This window comes from Sapajus apella, unplaced genomic scaffold (genome assembly GCF_009761245.1).
Source record: "Sapajus apella isolate SASKATOON/1434 unplaced genomic scaffold, GSC_monkey_1.0 scaffold101, whole genome shotgun sequence".
Taxonomy (NCBI): Eukaryota; Metazoa; Chordata; class Mammalia; order Primates; family Cebidae; genus Sapajus; species Sapajus apella.
Window position 1 is genome coordinate 7,465,823 of NW_022437041.1, and position 24,653 is coordinate 7,490,475.

At 37.9% G+C, this 24,653-nt stretch overlaps 1 protein-coding gene across 2 annotated transcripts in view; it reads left to right on the forward strand.

Annotated features, from left to right (window-relative positions):
* SLC2A2 (solute carrier family 2 member 2) overlaps positions 1 to 24,653 on the forward strand; it is a 34,047-nt gene that overhangs the window by 4,422 nt on the left and 4,972 nt on the right. Inside the window, exons 2-8 of one of the 2 annotated variants that reach the window (XM_032258300.1) lie at positions 4,171 to 4,263; positions 8,114 to 8,376; positions 13,438 to 13,562; positions 16,830 to 16,945; positions 17,948 to 18,110; positions 18,605 to 18,792; positions 21,677 to 21,781. In XM_032258300.1, the coding sequence (XP_032114191.1) occupies positions 4,171 to 4,263; positions 8,114 to 8,376; positions 13,438 to 13,562; positions 16,830 to 16,945; positions 17,948 to 18,110; positions 18,605 to 18,792; positions 21,677 to 21,781 (1,053 nt within the window). The remainder of the gene's footprint in view (positions 1 to 4,170; positions 4,264 to 8,113; positions 8,377 to 13,437; positions 13,563 to 16,829; positions 16,946 to 17,947; positions 18,111 to 18,604; positions 18,793 to 21,676; positions 21,782 to 24,653) is intronic. The other variant, XM_032258301.1, reaches the window with a different exon arrangement.

The window sequence follows — 24,653 nt, forward strand, 5'->3', positions numbered from 1 at the left end:
CATATGAGCAATTGAACAGGCTTTCCCTTTTTGGACTTCTGTCCAGAGACCTCACCAAAAGTTTCTATTGGGATGTGGGGGGAAAGGAATTTGTGTGGTAGGTGATGAGAAAATGCGCTTGAGATTTCTAGGTGTTTGAAGCCAAACAGCCAAACACCCACAAGTGATAAATTCTGTGAGTATGTATGCTCTTGGCTCTTTTTTTTTTTTTTTCTTTTTTTTGAGACAAAGCCTGGCTCTGTCGCCTGGCTGGAGTGCAGTAGCACCCTCTCGGCTCACTGCAACCTCCGCCTCCCAGGTTCAAGTGATTCTCCTGCCTCATCTCCTGAGTAGCTGGGATTACAGGCATGTGCCACCATGCCCAGCCAATTTTTGTATTTTTAGTAGAAACGGGGTTTCACCATGTAGGCCAGGATGGTCTTGATCTGTTGATCTCGTGATCCACCAACCTTTGCCTGCCAAAGTGCTGGGATTACAGGTGTGAGCCACAGCACCCAGCTACTCTTAGCTTTTTATTTATAAAGATTATGATCCTAGATTTTTCAGATGTGCATGGCTTTTGAATGTCTGTATCTGACTAATGAGGGATCCAAAATCACCAAGAAGTTAAAAGCATAAGCTCTGGAACCAAGTCATTGTTCTTTAATTTACTAACTGTGAGATGTTAAACTAATCTAGTTATGTATAATATGGGACTATTAATGGTGCTGCCATGAGGAATGTGGGAGGCAGAAAAATCATCCTCCAAAGATGTCCACAGCTTCGTTGTAAGAACCTCGGAATATCTTGCCTTATGTGGCAAAAGACTTTACAGATGTGATTAAGGTAATAGACCTAGAGATGAGATTTTCCTGGATTACCCCAATGGGTCAGATCTAATCCTATGTATTCTTAAAAGGGAAGAACTTTCCCAGCTCCTTGTCAGTGCCAGAGAGATGTAACATGAGAAGGACTTGGCCTGCACATTACTGGCTATAAAGATGAAAGAAGGGCACTGGTAGCCAAGGAAATTTGGTGACGCCTAGAGCTGGGAATGGTCCTTAGTTTATAACTAGGGCAAAAAGACAGACTTTAGTCCTATAACCATGAGAAACTGAATTCCACCATCAACCCAAATTTTCTCCAACCACCTCTAGAAAGGAACACAAGCCTGTGTGTACCAACGTCCTGATTTTAGTCCAGTGATACTTAAACCAGACTTCTCATCTATAGATGTTTTTTTGTTGTTGTTGTTGCAAATATGGAGGGTCTCGCTATGCTGCCCAGGCTGGTCTCGAACTCCTGGCCTCAAGCAATCCTCCAGCGTTGGCCTCCCAAATGCTGGGATTAGGCATGAGCTACCATGCCTGGCTAAACCTTAAAATAAATACATTAGTGTTGTTTAAGCTGCTGCATTGGTGATAATTTGTTAGGGCAGCAATAGAAAACTAATATAAGAAGTAAATGAGATAATCCACATAGTGAACAGGCACGCAGATAGCATGAGTAGTATTAGGCTTTGAATCTGTTTGTACTGCATCTCACATCGGATTGTTCTGATTTTAGTGATGTAGCGTATGAGGGAGGTGGGTTAAAGCCCTCCCAGGGTACTCCTTACCGCCTCACTTCTGACAATGGCTACTCTCTGTAAAAAGAATGAAAATCTCTATCCTTGGAAACAGCTTAAAGGGAAAAAGGATTTGAGGAGAAACCACCAACTGAGTAAATAAAACCATCTTGGCTTTGGATATCTGAGCCACTGAGTTTTAGATATCTAGTTACATTTTAGAGAATAATTCAAAATCTTTCACAATCACATATACCATATATCATATAGTATGTGTATGCATTTTATATAATATATAATTCATGCATAATAAACATAAAATGTTAATATATATCTTATATACGATATAAATGATATACAAATATATGTGATAAATATATAGCAGATGTAAATGACATATAAATATACAAAATAAATATACATCTATATTTTGAGACAGTGTCTTGCTCTGTCACCTAGGCTGGAGTACAGTTGGTACAGTCATAGCTCACTGCAGCGTGGACCTCCCGGGCTCAAGCAATCATCCTGCCTCAGCCTCCTGAGTCAGTGGGACTACAGGTGTACACCACCATGCCCTGCTAATTTTTACATTTTTTTTAGTAAAGCTCTTTTTTTGTAGAGATCTTTTTTGTAGGGGTCTTGCTACCAGCTACCCAGGCTGGTCTCAAACTCTTGGGGTCAGGCCACCTGCCCATCTTAGTCCCTGAATGTGATGGGATTACAGGCATGAGCCACTATGCCTGGCCAATTTATATCTAATAAATATACTATACAATATTATATATCACATACATATTATTCTTTTGGACAATACATATGTATCATATGACCATATCTTTTGGGTCAACTTTGAAGTCCTTTCTTTCAGAGAAGGAAGTTGTTAGGAGGGAAAGTCTGTATAGATACCCCCTATATTAGTGAAAGGGGTGGAAGCTTTGTAAACCTGCAGATTCCCTATCCCCACCCCAGAGATTCCAATCCAGTAGTAGGTCTGGGGCTGTCTCTAAGAAGCTACATGTGTAACAGGCTCTCCAAGTAGGGTCTGGTTTTAGAACAACTGGACTAAATAATTTCAAGGGCTCCCAGGGTGGTTCTGTGATACTACTTAGTGAAATTCCTGATCTCTAGCTTTTCAGGGTAATGAGGGGTCCTGGCTAATTTGCTATTCTTTATGCTAGGGCTTTATATTAGGGTAAGGGGATTTAAAATCATCTCACAATTTAGAGAAAAACTGAAGCGCCTGTAAGGGAAATGGCTTGGGTCACACACCCACTACAAGAGCGAGAACTGGAATCCATGTTGACATGACTCATTTATTTATGCAAAAAACTTCCCACTATAACCTGAGCTTTTTATTCAAAAATTTAAATTACATAAATGCACATGAAATATTTTCCTTATAAAATATCTAATCAATGAATAAAGAAAAAATTTCCTTCGCTCTCCTTCTCCAGCCTCACATTCCTCCTTAAGGACCATCAATTCATTTGTTCTTCAAGAAAACATTCTATGAATTATATACATCATGCACAAATCAAGTAACTGATTTTTTAATCAAACTCACTCATGTTTAAGCCTTTTACAAAACATTAATCAGATTACATAACTTCCTTTTCCACTTAAAAATAAGTCAGTACATGTAATCATATTATTCCTTTTAACTGCTGCATAGCATATTACATGTATCTGATGTATGTATTATGATGTATCTGAATCTATTGACTACTTCCCATTGAATGATATTTGGGCTCTTTCTACAATTTTGCTATCACATGCACACACATAAAAAAGGCTACACTAAGTATCTGTATGCATGATGTGATTTATCTGAGATAGTTAGACATGTAAATATAAGTTCAAGGGGATGAATGATCTGCCCCTTTTCCACAGCTTTATTGTAGCTACATGGAGTTGGGGAGAAAATAATGTCTCTTATCCTAAAATTCTAGGCTGAACTAGACACAAGTCCTGAAAAGTATCCTTCCCTAGATGTTGATGCAGAACATGATAAAGGCTAGCTAATGCCTCCTATATGAATACTGAGGTGTTTTGTCACCATGGCAACATCCAAAAGAGCTCCCTATCTCTTTATCACTGTGTCTTATTTTACTGCTTCCAGTGATATAATGACTCTTTCTACCTTGGCAGTTCCCTTTCATCAGCAGCAATTCCAGTTCTCTGACCTGATTCTGAATCCACATATGTAAAGTTCAACAGAGTTTGGATTTTCTCCATAATGACTATTTGGGCGGATTTTTTTAATCAAATAATTTCAACCATTTTCCTCATGTATTATATGCCTCCCTGTTCTGGTATCCAGTGAATGGACAGCAGAGGTATGTTATTCTCATACACATATATGGAATAGAATGTCTGTTTCCTCCCCTGGAGGAAGTTGTCCCAAACTTCTTTCAGTTTCAGCAGTGCATGGGAAATGATGATGGCTCTCACATTCTTGTATGAACAACACCTGCCTGCCGGGAGCACAGGGCATACTGTAAATCGATACTCAGGGGAAAGAACCAGCCTGTGAACCCTGTAAGAAATCCAAGCTGCAGCCTGCCAGAAAGATGGGAAACTAAAACTGCCTGGTGTCTCCCTGCCCTGTGTTTTGCCCCCTGCAGGTCACTGGGACCTTGGTTTTCACTGTCATCACTGCTGCACTGGGTTCCTTCCAGTTTGGATATGACATTGGTGTGATAAATGCACCTCAACAGGCAAGTGAAATACATACAAGTTCTCTTTTTGGCAAGTTCTGTCAATGATAGATATCAAATGCTCCTCATACACAGAAATAAAGAGTGTCCACGTGGGAGACACACGGCTATCCTGGCCTGTCAGGTATGATGTGTCAAGTTGTTCCAAAGCTGATAACTTGGCCTTGACTCCTCAGTTAACAATTGCACGTTAAAGAAAGAAGGCAATAAAGAATTCTTAATCTCTGACCCTGCTGTTTGCTGAGCTCACAGAAAACTCCAGCCAGAATATCATGTACTGAAGGATACTTTCTAAGAAAAAAAAAAAAAAAAAAAAAAGAGCTTATTGCAGCATTCATTCAGAGCTCTCAGCCATACATGAATGAAAAGTGCCAGGGAATAAGAAGGATATGTTTCACTCAGGGCACATGTTTTGAGCACCTACTTATTTGCACCAGGTGCTTTAACATAGGATCTCCCCACTGGATCCTCCCGACAACCTTATTATGCCCATTTCCAGACTATATTAAAACCTTAAGAAGCCCTAAACTAAAAGAGATTATAGTCCTTCCCCCACCATTCCTGTCTCCCATAGGTGATCCAAAGCAAAATAATGTAAAACGTCAGAATAATGTTCAAGAAGTTCAGTAAAGTTTGGCTTCTCTCCATGATGACTATTTGGGTGAATTTTTTGTTTTTCTTTCTTTTTTTTTAATTTGGGTGAATTTTTAATCGAATCATTTCAATCATTTTCTTCACATCTTTTGTGCATCCCTATTCTGGTATGCAGTGAATACACAGGAGAGGTATGTTATTCTCAGCTCCCACAGCCCTCATTCCCCTCTGCTCTAACTCAGACTGTGAGATCATTGAGGGCGGGACTGATGAATTGTTCCTTTTCCTATCACTGGTGCCAAGCACAGTAGTTGGCATAAAGAAGGTGCTCAATAAACAGGAGTGAATTAATGAGAGAGAGAGAAGGAACCTGGGGAAGAGGTGGCATAAACTGAAGGTACAAATGTTTTTGGCGTGCCTTCTATAAGTCTGTTATATTTCTTCTGCTTCTTTTAGAACATCGGGCCCCAAGGAAAATGTAAGATACTGCAGGGTGTGGATATGTGAAATGTGTGCTGACCATAATCCATCACCTGAAAAGGGCTGCTTCCTGCTGAAAGATGTGATCCAATTAGGTGTTACAATCATCATGAGTGTGGCAGGCTGAGAGACCCAGGGCATAGCGCTGGCAGTCAAGAGACCAGAGTCATATCTCTTTTGTGTGGGTGATGACAACACATGCCAATTTAGCAGGTTTCCTGGAATTTAGTTCAACATCACCATGACTTGATTAATAGAGCCCCTTCTCTTTTTGTGGAAGACCTTATCACATCATTAATTAAGCCATCCCCGGCCGGGTGCAGTGACTCATGCCTGTAATCCCAGCACTTTGGGAGGCCAAGGCGGGCAGATCACCTGAGGCTGGGAGTTCGAGACCAGCTTGACCAACATGGAGAAAGAAACCCGTCTTTACTAAAAATACAAAATTAGCTGGGCGTGGTGGTGCATGCCTGTAATTCCAGCTACTTGGAAGGCTGAGGCAAAAGAATTGCTTGAACCCAGGAGGCAGAGGTTGCAGTGAGCTGAGATGGTGCCAATGCACTCCAGCCTGGGCAACAAGAGTGAAACTCCATCTCCAGAAAAAAAAAAAAAAAAAAAAAATTAAACCATCCCCTGCAGTTTAGGCTAAGGTTTCACCTCCTTCAATCCAAGTCCTAGAGCCAGAGCTGAAAACAGTGATCCCCATACTAGCATTCAGGTTGGTGCCCTCTCTATATATAGACCCTTCCTTCTGTGTTTAAAGAGTTGCTGAAACTCCATTTAGTAAGAATGAGTCTTTAAGCCCTTTATTTTTTTTTATTAGCTGAATAACATATGGGATTATTTGAAAGGATTTTAAAATCACATTTTCATATGGTTATGAAAATTACACATGCCTACTGAAGACAGTATTAGGAAAAAAATTACCCATAATTATTCTACCTGAATGAGCAAACTGCTGAGAACATTTTGGATATTTCCTTCCAGATTTTTTTTTTGTCTACACATATTATTCATATAAGGCAGCCTTCTAGTGAGGCAAATGTTTTAGTTTTCATTTTTTGAGACAGACTCTCACTGTCACCCAGGCTGGCGTACAGTAGTGTGATTTCAGCTCACTTCAATGTCCGCCCCCTGGGTTCAAGCGGTTTTCCTGCCACAGCCTCCCGAATAGCTGAGATTACAGGCTCCAGCCACAATGTCCAGCTAATTTATTGTATTTTTAGTAAAGACAGGGTTGCACCATGTTGGCCAGGCTGGTCTAGAACTCCTGACCTCAAGTGATCCACCCACTATGGCTTCCCAAAGTGCTGGGATTACAGGCGTGAGCCACCATGCCTGGCCTGAAGCAAATGTCTTGATCAGGCTTCTTTTATAAAAGGATGCTCAATTCTTCCCCTAACTCAGCTGGCATTATCAATTGAGCCTTGCCTGTAACTAAAAACCCAGAGCAGCTGCATTTCAGGTCCTTTTCAGAGAGTACCCTCCCAGCTCACTGATGCTACACAGTGACCAAATCATCTTTTAGAGGGATGACATGGGAGGAAGACGGCCTTTTACTCAATTATACTTTTGTATAATTGGACCCTACTGAAGCACATCACAAAATATGGCTCCATGAAATTTAGTTTTCCATGTTGTTAGTTCTGTTATACACTTAACTCTATGAGGATCCACAGGAGAAACTTCCTTCAGGTCTCAATACCCTCTCAAAGGCCACTAACTTACTGTTGTCTTTGGAATTCATCAATAATATTCTTGGTTGTTTTCCTCTTTTTGCCCTGGCAGCTAGGAAGTTTCCTGGTAAATGTATAGCTCACTTCCAACAAAGAAACACCACCTAGGGTTTGAATTCTGTATGCTAACTTTATTTTTGACCCTCATCTTATCTTTCCCAGTCTTTTTTGTTATATCCACTTTTATGCTTCTGTTAAAATACTAAGTCAATTTAAATCCTGCTGTGCAGAAGTAACACCAGCATGAAAATGTATCTTTTTAGCCTGCAGAATATGTATATACATTTGAGACAGGGTCTTACCTTGTCACCCAGGCTGGAGGGCAGTGGCTCGATCTTGACTCATTGCAACCTCAACTTCCCAGGCTCAAGCAATCCTCCTGCCTCAGCCCCCAAGTAGCTTGGACTATAGGCATGTGCCACCATGCCTGAGTAATTTTTAGTATTTTTGTAGAGATGGGGTTTCACCATGTTGCCCAGCCTGGTCTCAAACTCCTGAGCTCAAGCAATCCACCCACCTCGGCCTCCCAAAGTATTGGGATTATAGGTGTGAGCTACCACACCCAGCCTAGCCTGCAAAATAGTTTCAATTTCAATCGTTGCCAATATTTAAAACTTGAAAAATTTTGCATAGAAATGCAGATTTCTGACTTTCTGTTAAAAAAGTAAAGGTCATCCCACATCAGTTTCACATTTGCAGCTTTCTCCTTTAGGTGCGGTAAATGCTCTCCAGTTCTACAATCCTGACCATTCCCACCTAGTCCCAAATAGTAGAAAATGTGTCGTAGTCCTCTAGACATCAAAGTATTACATGTTTCCTGCATTTATTTTTTCCTGCCTGGTTCTGGATGGCAATGGAATTTGTGACCTCTGTTTTATAGGATATGGCCAACTGTAAACAAATCTATCCATGTTTATACGTATATAAAACCCATAATTGAGATGGTACTATTTAAATATGTAACAAACACTTTAAAGACAAAACAAACAAAAATACATAGAATGTTTGAAATAGTAAAGATATTTTTCTTTATCTCCTAGATAATAATATCGCACTATAGACATGTTTTGGGTGTTCCACTGGATGACCGAAAAGCCATCAACAACTATGTTATCAACAGTACAGATGAACTTCCCACAATCGCATACTCAATGAGCCCAGAACCAACTGCTTGGACTGAGGAAGAGACTGTGGCAGCTGCTGACCTAATCACCATGTTCTGGTCCCTGTCTGTATCCAGCTTTGCAGTTGGTGGAATGATTGCATCATTCTTTGGTGGGTGGCTTGGGGACACACTTGGAAGGTAGGCAAATTTCATAAATAAGCATAAACAGAAACGTTCATATTTTCATTTTGTTAACATTTGTTTAGGAAAATACTGTCTTTCTTCCTGCAGGATAGTTTTAGAGCTGTTTTTTCAACTCATGACCCTATGAGGCATGTTATCAATGCTAGGTCAAATCAATGGAAAACGCTGTTGCAACAGTCTGGTTAATTGTTCAGACATTTACAGCAAATGCGAGTTTTGTGTGTATTTCTAGATAACTGCTTTGATCCTCTAGCTTTGTAAGTTATAAAATATACTAGGAAACCACTACATGAACAGTTAACTCAGAAACTTAGCAGAAGAGACTAATGAGAGTTTTTAACCTGGGAGTCCACTGTTTGCTTCACCAAATCACACTGTTTCTCATACATCCAGTTTTGCCTTTTTATATTAGAATTTGGCATTTGGATCAGTTAAGTCCAAAGGTTCAGTCAACATCCCCAGCTCCCAATTGCTCAACGTACTTGGTATGCAGTTTCTGGCTGCTGGTAACTACTTGCTATCTCAAAGCCCCAACCAGAGATGAAGCAAGAGTATCTCCATTTATCACTTGGGTTTTCTTTTTTTTAATACTTTAAGTTCTGGGGTACAAGTGCAGAATGTGCAGGTTTGTTACATAGGTATACATGTGCCATGGTGGTTTGCTGCACCAATCAACCTGTCATCTACATTAGGTATTTCTCCTAATGCTATCTCTCCCCTAGCCCCCCAACCCCTGACAGGCTATGTTGTTCCCCTCCCTGTGTCCATGTGTTCTCACTGTTCAACTCCCACTAATGAGTGAGAACATGCAGTGTTTGGTTTTCTGTTCTTGTGTTAGTTTGTTGAGAATGATGGTTTCCAGCTTCATACATGTCCCTGCAGAGGATATGAGCTCATCCTTTTTTATGGCTGTATAGTATTCCATGGTGTATATGATAACTTGGGTTTCTATTAGGATTTTTGTATTAAAAATATCAGTGGAACGCCTTTACCCTCAAATTTTACTTATTTATGCGTACTAAAGCTGTTGGGATTTCCCACCCTATATAGAGAGGAAATAGAATATCAAATTATTAATTTTTAGATTTAATCTCTCCTCTTTGAGTCCAGCTTTTGTATATTATCTTTTTTCTCATGATAAAAATAACATGTCAAACATGAAAAATTTAGAAAATGAAAACGCCTTTAAAGATGTAAATAACAATTCAGTTAACTAACTTAATTCTAGATTACAATTCACTTAGTTTTTTTCAATTCCTACTATAAATTATAATTTTTAGCTGTCTTGTTATTAAAATTCTGATAATTCTTCCTCTTACACTGGAGGTTTTATATAAAATGACTGTAAGTTTTCTTAACTACAATATCATGGTAACCCAAGTTTTACTATTATTCTTATTTGCAAAGGAGTTTTCTCCACCATAAAAGACAGTGGTCAATTTCTTACATTTTAATCAACTTGCTGACATTCAGTTGAACTTTAAGTAAGAATCTGTAAAATACAGATTAATAAACTGAATTTCATCATTTAAAAAATTAAAAATAATTTCAATGTGTATCAAGTTGGTTTAAGTAGTAAATGGAGAATTCTCTAGATTAATTATTTCTTTTTTTTTTACTGACATGTTTATTCTACAAAATAATAATTATTTATTTCTAAAGTAAATTATTTCCTAGTAAGTGGATTCAGACAAAAGGAAAAAGGAAAAATAATTATTTTAAAAACTTAAATAAAATACATCAAATTAAGCAAAATTAAATTACATATTAAAATACGAACAAATCATTTAGCAAGTACTGATATTTTATACTACTTCTCATTCCTGAACAAAAAATGTAAACACTGGTTGCCCCTCATTTAGAGGTAAGATTCTGACAAGTTCAGTGACTTACCCTAAAACGTTTAATTACTGTTAACATTTAATTAACATTTGGTGGGGCCGGTATATTTACCCTCTGAATCTCAGGATTTGGCATCAACAATGGTTTTACCCCAAAACAATGTCAAATGACCATGTATCAAATGACCTATGGTAAACAAAAAGTGAGGTTTCTCCTAGCTTTAAGTAGAAAAATGATCCTACTTGAAAAACAGCCCAAAAGTTCATAATTTCAACATCAAAATTAGGCCAAAAGTTATCAGCATCCCCCATAAAATTATCTTTCCAGAGAGACTCATTGAGAAATGACATGATTTTCATTTTTACCAGTCTCAATTTATCCATCAGTTAAAAGTAAATAAAAATGTAGTACTTCAGTTATTGCTTTAAAAAAAAAAATCTCCTTGCAGTTGTGTAATAGATGCCAATAGATGTCTGTGGCTACCATTTTATAGTTTTGGGTTTACAAGGTCAATTTTTCCAAGCTGTACATTTACAATTTAATTACCAGGGTACAGTAGAGAAGAACATGCTCTGGGCAATCCACACTACCATGAGTAAAGGAAGATATGTGTAGCTTGCCTTTGAATGTATGCATTCTTTTCTATCAAAAATGGAATGCATTAAAATGAAGCATTACCCTTTGGTTTCATACAGATCAAGTCCAAGACCTGTCCCTTCATGGCTGTATGAAAATGAGCAAGTTACTTAGGTTCTCTAAGGTGTTTACCTCCCATCTGCAATGCGAAAAAGAATAATAATACCTACCTTGTGGCATTTTTGTGAGAATTTAATGGGAACAAATATAAAAGGCTTAACACAATGAATGACATTATATATTAAGCAAATAACAAACGTGGCCTTTTGTGATCACGATAATGACGATGACAATAAGACGACCATGACAATAATGAAGCCTACACTATCGGAAATATTGAGTCAGATTTTAAGACATATATTTAGGTAACATCAACCTTCTTTTTCCCTGATTCAGCTATTTCATGTATTTTTTAAATTATTTATTTGTGGCCATTTTTCATATCTGAACAGAAGTGAAAATAATTTAAACTATATCAAGTGCTCCAGTATCCTTTGGTGATAGGGAAAGGGGACTCTAGGGCAATCTGGCATCAAAGATTCTTCCAGGCTATTTCTTTTATGACTTTTAATCTTTTTTCCCCCTAATAAAAAAGACTATTATCTAGGTGGTAACAACTTGTTAAGGTAAATTATTGAATTTGCCTGTCCTCTGTCCCTGTGTAGATGCAAAGCATTTCTCAATAGTCTAAACTACTAAACACCCCTTAACTGTTTTTCTACTCTGTAGCCCTGGGGCTCACCAGCTCTAAATCACTCTGTTTCCCTTAAGTTTAAGTAGCTAGTAGTTTCCTCATACTCATTTCATATTGCTGCTGGAATGAATTACCCCTAATTTAGTGGTTTAAAACAACACAAATATGTTTTCTTATAGTTTTGGAGGCCAAAACTCCAAAATCAGTTTTAGTTAGCTAAAGTCAAACTGTCACTAAGGCTGGTTCCTTCTGGAGGCTCTGAGGGAAGAATGCATTCCTTGCCCCTTTCCAGCTTGTAATGACAAACCATAGTTCTCTGGCTTGTGGGCCCTTCCTCTATCTTTGAAGCACAACCTTCTAATCTTAACTTCTGCCTTACACTTATAAGGACACTTGTGATTACATCATTGGATTCACTCAAATAATTCAAGATAATCTCTCCATCTCAAGATTCTTAATCACACTGACAAAAATCTCATTTGCTGTGTGAGGTAACATTTACAGTCTGGGGATTAGACTGTAGGCTACTGGGGACATTATTTAGCCTATCACATGGCTGTTACACAGTCACTGCAGTATGTGACTTTATAGTTTCATGTTCCAGAAAAAAAAAAAAATCTGTTTGGTGTTAAAGATGCTTGCATAGAAAAAGCCCACCTATCAAAGTTTGAAGCATTGAAACAGAATATAACAAGGGTGTTTACATTTCTTTTGCCACAAACATTTTCATACCTGTCTACTCAGACATTTATTGGCCTTATCATTATCTGCTTGTGTACCTCACTTTCCCATTAATTAGGAATAAAAGTAACAGATATCTGCAAATGTTGGCAGTTTTCATCTGATTAATTTTGAAAGTGTTTTTGTTGCTAGCTCTATTGTCTTTTACCTTGGTGACTATTAATTTATAAATTTTGGAGATATGTTGGCATACAATGTTAAAATAAAGATAATTATAATTTTCTATGAAAAGGCTTAAAAGTATGTTTTAAATTACTTCCAAATAATTTATATAAAAGGAAATTTAACTTTGAAAGTCCCTTTTCTAGATCAATTAAAAACATGTACCATTTAAAGAATAAAAAAGTTATAGGTTACAACTACAGAATTGAATTTAGCTATCACCAGACAATTATTCTTTAAAATAATCAACTTGGGCCAGGCGCAGTGGCTCGCACCTGTAATCCCAGCACTTTGGGAGGCTGAGGCGGGTGGATCATGAGGTCAAGAGATCAAGACCATCCTGGACAACATGGTGAAACCCCCGTCTCTACTAAAAATACAAAAATTTGCTGGGCATGGTGGCACATGTCTGTAGTCCCAGCTACTTGGGAGGCTGATGCAGGAAAATTGCTTGAACCCAGGAGGCAGAAGTTGCAATGAGCCAAGATCACGCCACTGCACTCCAGCCTGGGCGACAGAATGAGACTCCGTCTCAAAAAAGAAAAAAAAAAAAACAACCAACTTGTAGTTGTTTGAAAAACTGTCAGCAGTGTTATCTTAAGCTAGTCAACACCATGATTGAATCATCTCTGTCAAAATGTAGAGATCGGGCTTGAGCCTGGGAAGTCAAGGCTGCAATGAAGCATGATCGTGTCTTTGCACTCCAGCTGAGTGACCAGGCAAGACCCTGTCTCAAAATAAAGATCAACCTAGGTTGATACAACCTAGTTCTCTTATCAGAAATATTGCTTAGTATTAATACTTTAGTCCATAATGATAAGTCATATTAGCAATCTTGGTTCAAAATTCCCCAACCAGCTTTTATAGCACAATTAAAATAATTGCTCTTAAGTTAAAAAAATCTCAACATGCTCTGAAAGCAAATAGCTTTAGCAAGTTTTGATGCTGAATTTATAATCTTTGCTCTTTTAAAATTTCAGAATCAAAGCCATGTTAGTAGCAAACATTCTTTCATTAGTTGGAGCTCTCTTGATGGGGTTTTCAAAATTGGGACCATCTCATATACTTATAATTGCTGGAAGAAGCATATCAGGACTATATTGTGGTAAGTCATAAACATACACACACACACACACACACACACTCTCTCTCTCTCTCTCTCTCTCTCTCTCTCTCTCTCCCCCTCCCCCCTTCTCTCCCCTTTGTCTGAAAGTAACTGTGCAGGCAGATGTGGTAACATTCAGGAATATTTTTGAGTCTAGGGTGACATCACAGAGGGAAAGGCAATAGCATAAAGTTGAAATCCTGAGTCAGGGGAATTTGGGACCAGTGAGTAGGAATTAGGATGCTGTCAAGGTTCTTGTCCATGGCAATGACATCATTTCTAGTAGTATGATCACAGACAAATTATTTAACTCTGATTCTTCATTTATTAAATGAAGTGGATAATAATATCTGCATTATAGGGTGATTGTGAGAACACGTGTAAAATGTTCCACATAGAATCTGACTTATAGTAAGCTACCAGTAAATGCTAGCTGTTGTTATTACTGCTGCGATACAGAAGACAGTGGGAGATGGTATACCAAGACCCTTAACTCTTCCCTTATGGATTACCTGACTGCTCTGTCTCCATCTCTTCTATCTGCCAAGACCTTAGCCCTCTGAACCCATCTCCTAAACCACATTTCCCAGCCCTGTATGATTTTAGACATGACCGAATGAAGCATTAAAGTGGTGGTGTCCATAGGGAGACGGAATCACACAGAAGCAGCTTGTATTTACAAGTTCAGAATAAAGGAAGGAGGCTCCTCCTATGAAGTTTATATCTGAATAGTGGGAGTCGCTAGTTCTTAGAGACAGCTTCTCAAACACTCAGAGGCAAATAGCAGACATCTGAACGAAAGGAGAATCATTCAATTCAATAGCAGACAAACTATGAACAAAAGAAGAATCATTCAATCTCTAAACTTCATGGGAGGAACCGCCTTCCTTTATTCTGAACTTTTAAATACCAGCTGCTTCTGTCTGATTCCCTCTCCCTATGGACACCACCACTTTAATGCTTCACTCGGTCATGTCTAGAATGGTACAGGGCTAGGGAATGTGGTTTACTAAAGGGAGAATCATTCGATCTCTAAAACAAATGCCTAAATCTTTAACTTCTGCCAGTGAAGCTCTGATTTTGATGGTGCTAGGTTGAGATTTAACCCACTTTCACAAATTGTAGTTGCTTTTCAAGGCATTTCTATCCATGGGGATGGAGAAGGAGGGCTGAGGACATAGGATTTGTATATAAAAGAATTTTTAACACTTTCACCTACAGAAAAGACTTTAATTCCATGTATCTTCAATGACCAGTTGAAGTAAAAGTGTGAAATGCCAAGTTAACAGCCTAATTAAACATCTTTTTATTATTTTCAACATTAATACAAATAATGAAGGCCAGTGTAGCTTTATCAAGGTAAAGAGTCAACTCCAAATGTGGAAAGAGCTTTGGATTCAGGGCAAATCAATTCTGGCACTGTCTCTGCATGGCCTTAAATATCAAATCTGAGCCTGAGCTTCTTCTCCCATAAAATGCAGGTAATAACACTATGAACAAAGTCCCAGTTATGATTATTCTTCTTTCTTTTCTCTCCATTTAAAAAAATACAATGTGAAAAAAATTATAAAATGTTTTTGGTAAAATTAAAAATAAATACTACAAACATATTGTAAAACAACCTATACCTAGCATAGTCAACTAACTTGTACTCCCCAACCATCTTCTAAAATTATGTTTGGCCCTATTCTGAATGTTAAAGTTCCTAAAAATTATAGGAAATATAATTTGACTTCAGGTTCATGTGACTTCAGACCTGTGAGCTTATCTACATTATTGTGTTCTTAAGGTATAGTATTAGGTACTACAGAAAGTTAATACAACCTAGTATAGGGCCAAATAAATGATTTTTTGTCTTATTTAAGATCAACAGGCTACACATAAAAAGGCACCTGTAAAATTCAGCTGAAATATAGATGGCATATCACATATATAAATGTTCATTTGTGAAATAAGAACAATTTGAAGCATTAAAAAATGTATTTTGGAAACAATTGTCAAAGCATCTTTTACACAAAGATCATCCATTTCAATTTGAAGGGCAGGTGGTTTCTAAGAAGAAGCCTCTGCAAATCCTATTTTTAAATCTTTAAGAAAATGCCAGGGCCGGGCGCGGTGGCTCATGCCTGTAATCCCAGCAGTTTGGGAGGCCGAGGCGGGTGGATCATGAGGTCAAGAGATCGAGACCATCCTGGTCAACATGGTGAAACCCCGTCTCTACTAAAAATACAAAAATTAGCTGGGCATGGTGGTGCGTGTCTGTAATCCCAGCGACTCAGGAGGCTGGGGCAGGAGAATTGCCTGAACCCAGGAGGCGGAGGTTGCGGTGAGCCGAGATCGCGCCATTGTACTCCAGCCTGGGTAACAAGAGCGAAACTCCGTCTCAAAAAAAAAAAAAACAAAAAAGAAAAGAAAAAGAAAATGCCAGATATTTAATTCAGACTTACCTATTGATAGTCTCTGAACTTTTTATGCAATCAGCAAATGGCTGGTCATTCCACCATTTCCAACATCACGGATTACATGTGCATTTAAGAAAGCTTCAGAAGGCAGAATGACCTAGTGTTTATAAATGTTTTGTATTCGTTTAAGTACCAAAAGTCTTTCATCATACACATTTTATATTTTCTGAAGCCCAATATTTGAATAGAATAAAGAAGCTGGGTTTCTCTGGTTTCTAACAGGGGAAGAATCCTTAAGATCCTTAACCTCTTCTACCTCTCTGCACCTCCCCTCACCCCTCATCGCCACCTTAACAGTGATCTTGAAGACCCTCTACATTGTGGAAATTCATATAGGGCATGTAGTTCTCACACTAATGCTCTGTTGCTTGTGATCTTTGGCAAGTTGTTTCTCACCTCTATCAAGAGGCTGGTGGAGATATGTTCTGATTTCCTTTAATCCCATGAGCCCTGATTAAGAATATTATTAAAACATTCTTCAGTTTCTTTTCTGAAGTCAACCTAAGGTGTTATGATGTAAACTAAAAATTAACATGAATTTTAATTAAATGAGACAATGTAATGAAGAACTGCAAAATACATGACTAAGCATTTCTTTCTATTCATATTTCCAACTACAACTGCATTTGGGGTCATATCAAATACCTCTTGCACAAAGTACGTCCATACCTAGGAACAAGGGCTCATCCTTACAATGAACTCAGGAAGGGGCTTTCATTCAAGACATATACTGAACTTAAACCAAATTGTCATTATTGAGATGGTCCTGGCTACACTTTAACTTTTATGTTCATGTTTCATGCAGGGCTAATTTCAGGCCTGGTTCCTATGTATATTGGTGAAATTGCTCCAACCAGTCTGAGGGGCGCACTTGGCACTTTGCATCAGCTGGCCATTGTCACAGGCATTCTTGTTAGTCAGGTAAAAACTCCCCATCCTTATCCCCTGCTGCACTCATCTCTTTCATCCTCTACTGTACCACTACTTCTATTGCATCCCCTACTGTACCTCCTCCAGTTCATCCATATTCTCCCTCCCTGATCGTCCACTCTCACTGTAGAGAAAAAGCCAATTCACAGAGAGAAAAGCCAATTCTACCAGTAGTAGCAGAGGTGGTATACAGACACAGACTTTTTAGTTGAAAGGTAAATGATTATCACTCCTCACTTTTCCCCCTTGGAATTGTTGCTGGGATAGCACCGGGGGTGACCTGGCAAACCAGGTCTTAACTTCGGAGCTATTCTAGTGTTAAACTATTCCATGTAGATTTCAAGAAATAGAAAACTTCAAGTGTTTGCTTGTCTGGGTTTCCCTTGTTTTTGGCATCTTACTTGGGAATCTGATATGTAAGTGATTGCCACAGGAGCATCTGATCAGCTGGGTCTGTCCTTCCCTTCTACCTCATGGTGTCAGAGGGAGTCTGGGACCCCATGCCTATGACAATCCAGAGGGTCGTCTACAAACTATTCCCATAGGAATCACCAAGATAGCTCTTATCACAGTAATTGTTCTATCTATGAAAACCCTTTCTACTTAAGTTCTGGGTAATATAAGAAAGGAAATATCAACCAAAGTTCAAAGTTGTGGCCGATTTTAACACAGTATTATTCTATCTTGTTGCCTGGAGAATACAGCTATGTGTTGCTTTAGATATCAAATAGGTATTTTTGTTTAAGCTTGGTTGATTCTCATCCTGACTGTTCAATTGTAGTTAATGAAGACAAACCTAGGGGAATTTCTTATATAACAAATAGTTCCTAATTTAGTTAAGGTGACACAATAGTAAGTTTCTGTCTTATGCTTACCTGAACCAAAGTTGTCAGAGGCTACTATTAAATAGCCAAAGTACTTTTTCAACAAATTGGTGGAAAAGGTAGAGTCAAAGTATTGTGTGGTTGATATGCTTCCTCCTTGCATTTTCAGATTATTGGTCTAGAATTTATCCTGGGTAATCACGATCTGTGGCATATCCTGCTTGGCCTGTCTGCTGTGCGAGCCGTCCTTCAGTCTCTGCTACTCTTTTTCTGTCCAGAAAGCCCCAGATACCTTTACATCAAGTTAGATGAGGAAGTCAAAGCAAAGAAAAGTAAGTCTGTGGATGGTTTTTCTTTCTTCCTGTTGTTTTGGCATTATCAGCTAACGTAAAACAGTGTGTATATATATATCATGTAAAACAGTGCCTTCCACGTGAAGCTGGTGATTAAATGTAAGAAGAGTGTGCAAAACCACGTTATATGACTGGTGCGTGTCATTTTGCACCCGTAGGCCTTCACTTAAGCCCAAGCCAGAAGTCCACATACAGGGCACTAGACTCAACCAGAGGTTTCTAAAAGATCTCTCCAGCATTATGCTTCTTACATAATGAAGATCATAGTTTTATTTCTCTTAAGATGAGGCCAAATGTTCTGCTTTTCTTTTAGATCAAAGAGCAGGATTCAATTTAACAAAAAGAATTTCCAACACCCATGCTATTAAGTAAGAAAAAGGGGCATGCAGAAATGTAGCTCTTCCATTAACATAAAAATAAACTTATTTTTGTTTTGACCTGAGTTGTTTCAACCTGATCATTTTCTGGGACAGGCTTGAAAAGACTCAGAGGATATGATGATGTCACCAAAGACATTAATGAAATGAGAAAAGAAAGAGAAGAGGCATCAAGAGAGCAGAAAGTCTCTATAATTCAGCTTTTCACCAATTCTAACTACCGACAGCCTATTCTAGTGGCACTGATGCTGCACGTGGCTCAGCAATTTTCTGGAATCAATGGGGTAAGTTTAAGAATGCCCACTAACTCTTAAGAGCACAGTAAACTAAGATAGGAAAGGCAAGGGGGTACAAGTTTAAATAGCTAAATGACATTTTAAGGTATTGGCATCATGTGTCTTGCTACAACAAACATATATTGAGTGAGCATTAATTTTCATTTTGCTTCAAAAGTTTTTTTGTTTTCTTTCCTTTTTTTTTTTTTTTTTGAGATGGAGTTTTGCTCTTGTTGCCCAGGCTGGAGTTCAATGGCGTGATATCGACTCGCCACAACCTCAGTCTCCCAGATTCAAGTGATTCTCCTGCCTCAGCCTCCAGAGTATCTGAGCTTACAAGCATGTGCCAGCATGCCTGGCTAATTTTGTATTTTTGGTAGAGACAGGGTTTCTCCGTATCAGTCAGGCTGGTCTCAAACTCCCGACCTCACGTCCCAAAGTGCTGGGATTACAGGCATGGGCCACCGTGCACGGCCACTTCAGAAGTTTTCTAAAATTACTTCATGACCTTTTAAAATGTCAACAGTCAATGGTACTACATCTCTATTAAGGTGAAGGCAAAAAGCAAAAATCATAATAAAAACAAGAAGGGAAAAGGAGAGTAATTATATAACACACCCCCCAAAATTGCAAGGAACTTCTAGAGTTGAACATTGAATTTAGGATTTCTGATAGCCCAAGCCAAATGGAGTGCATGATTCCCTTTATCTATTTAAATGAAGTATACCAGATAGCCAGGTGCAAAGAGCAGTTTCCTACCATCCAAGAAACTTGCACTCCATTTGGGGAGATAGCACACAAAATAAATAATAGAGTAAGCTGGCATGATATTGATGACTAAGAATACTAGACAATACATGATTGAAAAACACACTGAGCATTAAACTAGCTAGGTTTTAGATCTCACATTGAAACGTCTGCATCATGCAGACTAAGTTGGTTCTACTGGCAATTAACTACTAGAGGAAAAAAATAAGCATTTGTTAAGAAACTAGATAAAGAAAACAACTTCTCCCCTTTTGTTGCTGTTAAAAATGTAAATTGGACATTTGCTATAGTGAGCCAATGCCGAATCCACATGGGACACTTTGGGGCTAATAGAGATGGGTAGACACTTGGGGGAGGCAAAGAAAGTAATTTCCATCCATTGAAACAAAATAAGATCTGAACCTCACTCCACAAACTCCACTGTGGTCCCCATCCTCCTTTAAGAGGTCCTTGATGTTTATTTTTATGAATATTCTGTATAACTCTGAGGCTCAGAGACCAAAATCACATCCCGTATCTCAGCTCTGTCTGTATATCCAATGGCACAAAACTTAACTTCTCTGAACCTTACTGTTTCAGCTTCCATCCCAGTGCTTACTTAATAAAGAGGAATCAAGGAAATGTTGAACCTGAGGCTGTTGGGATAGTGTGAAGCGTGCTGTAAGCTTCTATGCACTGAACATAGTCGGCACAGTCCTCTACCTCAGGCCTGTCTTCAGAAAGAGGCACCAGCAATAGGACATGTTAGGTGGGGAAAGAATGACAAAGGATGATGGATAACAGAATGACCTACAAGGCTATTATAAATATATAAACATAACTAAATTTTAAAAGGCTACTAGATTGTGAACAACATTTATCCATATCTACTGAGACTAGTGAAATTTTTTGGATTACATGCAATGGCAACTAGAATTCTTATACATGCTGGTGAGACTGTAAAATTGTCATAAGCTCTTTCAAAAACTGTTTGCCAACAGTTTTTGTTTGGCAATATCTATCAAAGTTGAGCATATGCCTACACCATGGTCCAGCAATTCTATTCCTAGTTATAAATGCATACATATTCCACCAAAAAGACTGTACTAGAATGTTCCTAGCAGCACTATTCATAATCAGTATTCATAATCAATAGCTAAAAGACATTTTAAAATGTTGGCATCATGTGTCTTGCTACAACACACATGTATTGAGTGAGCATTAACTTTTGTTTTGCTTCAAAAGTTTTCTAAAATTACAATTTTTAAAAATGTCAACAGTCAGTGGTACTATATGTCTATTTAATATTAAGCTGAAGACAAATGGCAAAAATCATAATAAATGAAAGGAGGGAAAAAGAATAATTATACCCCCCCACCACCAACACCACAAAAAAACTAAGTTGCAAGTGGCTTCTAGAATTGAGTATTGAATTTAGGATTTCTGACAGCCTAATGGATAGTAAATTATTCATTTAGGAATGGCAGCTACCTAAATACTCATCAATAGTAGAACAGTAGTAATCATGGTATATTAATACAATGAAATACTGCATGGTAATGATAATATGCACAACGCATAATAAGGGTGATTCTCACAAAGGTGATGTTGAATAAAGAAGCCAAGCAAAAAATGATATGTATTATTTGTTTCCATTTACATGAAGTACAAAAGTAGGCAAAATTTATCTATGATGTCAGAAATTGGAAGAGTAGTTTCTTTGGATAAATGATACAGGGACATGTAAGAAGTTTCCAGAGGGCTGGAAATTATTTATCTCTTGAGCTGGGTGCTAGTTACACAAGTATGTTCAGTTTGTGAAAATTAATTGAGCTGCATATTTCTGTGTACTTTTCTTTATATAGTATACTTTAACAAAACGTTTCAAGTTATTTTAAAAAAATAAAGAAAATGCAGTAGCAAAGTTTTCAGCTAAATATAAAGAGGACATTTAAGGAATCAGAAGCTTTAAACACTAAAGGAAGACTGAGGGTTATATTCCTTGGAAGGAGAAAATCTGTAGGAAGTTCTGGGGAGCATGGTGTCATAGAAACAACTAAAAATAATCTAAAATATTTCTTGCTTTAAACACATCAGTACCAGACTTTTTGATTAAGATTAAGGCTAAACTGTTTTTACTTTGCAGATTTTTTACTACTCAACCAGCATTTTTCAGACGGCTGGTATCAGCAAACCTGTTTATGCAACCATTGGAGTTGGTGCTGTAAACATGGTTTTCACTGCTGTCTCTGTAAGTCAATGCCCTAGATAAATACTCCACTTGTTCCTTGGTCCAGAAATTGCGGGGTGGGGGGATCTAAAGGCAATCAATGGCTTATTGTTCACATGATCTATGTAAACCCAAGTGAGTCATGAGAAGGGTCCTGTTTGAATAAGCCAACCACTGCACTGAGATTAGGCGTAACTCAGAAGGTGAATCGCTGGTTCTCTGCACTGCTGGGATGCCATTTAGTCATTCATTTGTGAATTAATAATTCACGTGGGGGCACAGGGAACTTCTTCCTTGTGCAGATTCCTAGGTTCCTTCTTTTCTTGGTACATAAACCCCTTAGGATTAGCTGACAGGTTGTCATTTTTATTGATATTGGTTCGTCTACTTAGATTCCTCTTTTTACGTAGTTGGAATTATTTTATCACGTATCTTGGGGGAAACATATAAGAATAAATAAATAAGGCCCTTTCTAACAGACATTTAAGCCTTTAAATAAAGTTAAACAGATTCAGCAAATGGTATTAAGCCATTGGGCAGAGCTTCCAAGTAGTTCACAAGGTTGTGGCTTCTGGTGACGCACGAGAGTCTGTGTGACATTATAAGGGAAGAGACATAGTAACTAGAAATGTTATTGTTTTCTTCCAACAAAAAAAAGAGGTCATATACTCTTTTTAAAACCCAATAACTTTTTGTAAGAAGTGAATCGATATCCTGACAACAGGAATATTGAACATAATAATCTAAGAAGTAAACAACAACAAAGACAAAAACTCCCCAACTAATGTAATTCACTGTAGAATGGGAGTCATTGAGTTTATTTTTGTCTTTGTTCAACAAGATAAAAATATCAAAAAGGTTATTCTTTTCCATTTTGGTCACAATACTATACTCAATATAATTTAGTCACTGTTTTTCATTCTCTGCACATGAACTCTTAACTATTACCTCTGGGTGATCAATAAATTACAGCCTGGCTACCCAGATCAAAAGGCAGGTTTGTCCAGACCACATTAAACAGTGCTGGACCTTGGAAAGAGCAGGAAAAACAGATAATAATGAAACGCCAATGGTTCTGTAGAAATACCTTTAGAGATAAGACCTGTTCAAACCAAAAAGCAACTCTAAATCAATCAAGACCTGTTCCTGAAGTTCAATCCAAGGGACTCTTCACCCTTTTGTTGCCTGGAATATTTTTTATAAATCTTTCAGCATATTTTTATAATATAGAGATTATTATTAAAACATTTTGTGTATAATAGGATTTTCTATGTAAAGCATCAAGTTGTCAAGATTAGGTACCCTAAATTCTGAAAAAATCTTAAGAGAAAACCTCTGTAAAATTTCATTTTTTGCACCCTGCTCCCAACCCCACTAGTGTGGGAGGAATTGTTTTATTTAAGACAGTGTCCTAATTATTTTGAACATATCTTTTTAGAGTTCATCCTTTGATTCTGTGAAAGTTTTTGAACAGGGAAGTGACATAATCTTTAAAAATCCGTCCTAATCATTAAACCTCCAGGGCTACAGATCACATTTAAAATTTTTAATTACATTAACTTTTGAAATGCTGTTTTAAAGTTCAAAAAGTATAAAAAGGATAGGCCCTCAGTCACCCAGTTTCTCTCCCCAAAACTAACCAGTGTTACGAAATTGTGTGTGTACTTTCAAATAAAAATATGCAAATAAGAATATGCACTGAATATATTAATGTTTCACCAATTTGGAAGAACATCAATTTGTTTTTGGGAAGAGGGACTTTCCCAACTCCATACTAAATGTGTTCCACATCCTGTATTTTCTTCCATACTAATGGACTAGTAGAAAAGGGTTTGTAATCTTTTTTAAAAAAGCGGAAAGAAATATGGAGGGATCTAGGGGGCAGAATGACACTGAAAGAGAGGCAGTGGCTACCACATTCCAACAAGGCGCCCAGGATTTGTGTGAGGCACCGCGGCAAAGATGAGGGTTCCAACTGGGCAGACATCTCCAGCCAATGACCATGTCTCACCCCTGTCACATGCATCCTGAGTGCACACCAGGCCTCAGGGACAGATGCCAATTCAATATTCAAGACATGCAGTTTCAGAGTTTATAATAAGGGACCTTATTCCCAAAGAAATGCTTGTATTTTACTGTAGCTTGACATGGTATCACCAAGCCAGTTTTGAACGTCATAATAAAATAGTTAAAATACAGAGAGAAATGTTATGAACTTGAGAAAAGTTTGTTTTTTCCAACTTCCTTCTCAATAATTAAATGTGGGCTCTTTGCTTATCATCCTATCTGAAGTGATTTAAAACTCCGATATGAGTCTGCCTCTGAGAAACAGGCTTTCACTGTAGGCGAAATGTTTCTAAGATATCTTCAGAGTCAGAGCTCACTATACTAAAGACATTGGATTGCTATTGATATTACTGATAGGCTGATGAGCTAGCCAATTTACTCGAAGGCACCAAGGTGAGAAATTATGACAGGGAGTTCTGTGGGAGAGGAAGGGAGAGTGACTCACCAGCCTTGGCAATATTCCAAGAATCAAGCAAGAGTATAAAAACTCTGATCTTGTAAATCTTAACATTAATGCAAAAGTCCATACAACTAAAGGAATCTATGACATATTTCCTCAGTTAAGAAAGCATTTTAACCCTTTGCTTTAAAGTCCTAACTTTTTAAATGAATAGTTCACTCCCAGCACAGCGTACAATGAAGCATACCAGAAAAATGCAGGCCTATTTTGCTACAATGATCAAATTCCGTATGTTGCCTGGTGAGTGGTCATAATAGGACTTTATTAAGCAGTGAGAAAGTTGGATGAGAATAGTTGACACCTGAACAGTTGTACTATCTCAGGTGTCAGTAGTGCACAAACCCTTTTAATTATAACTTAGGATAA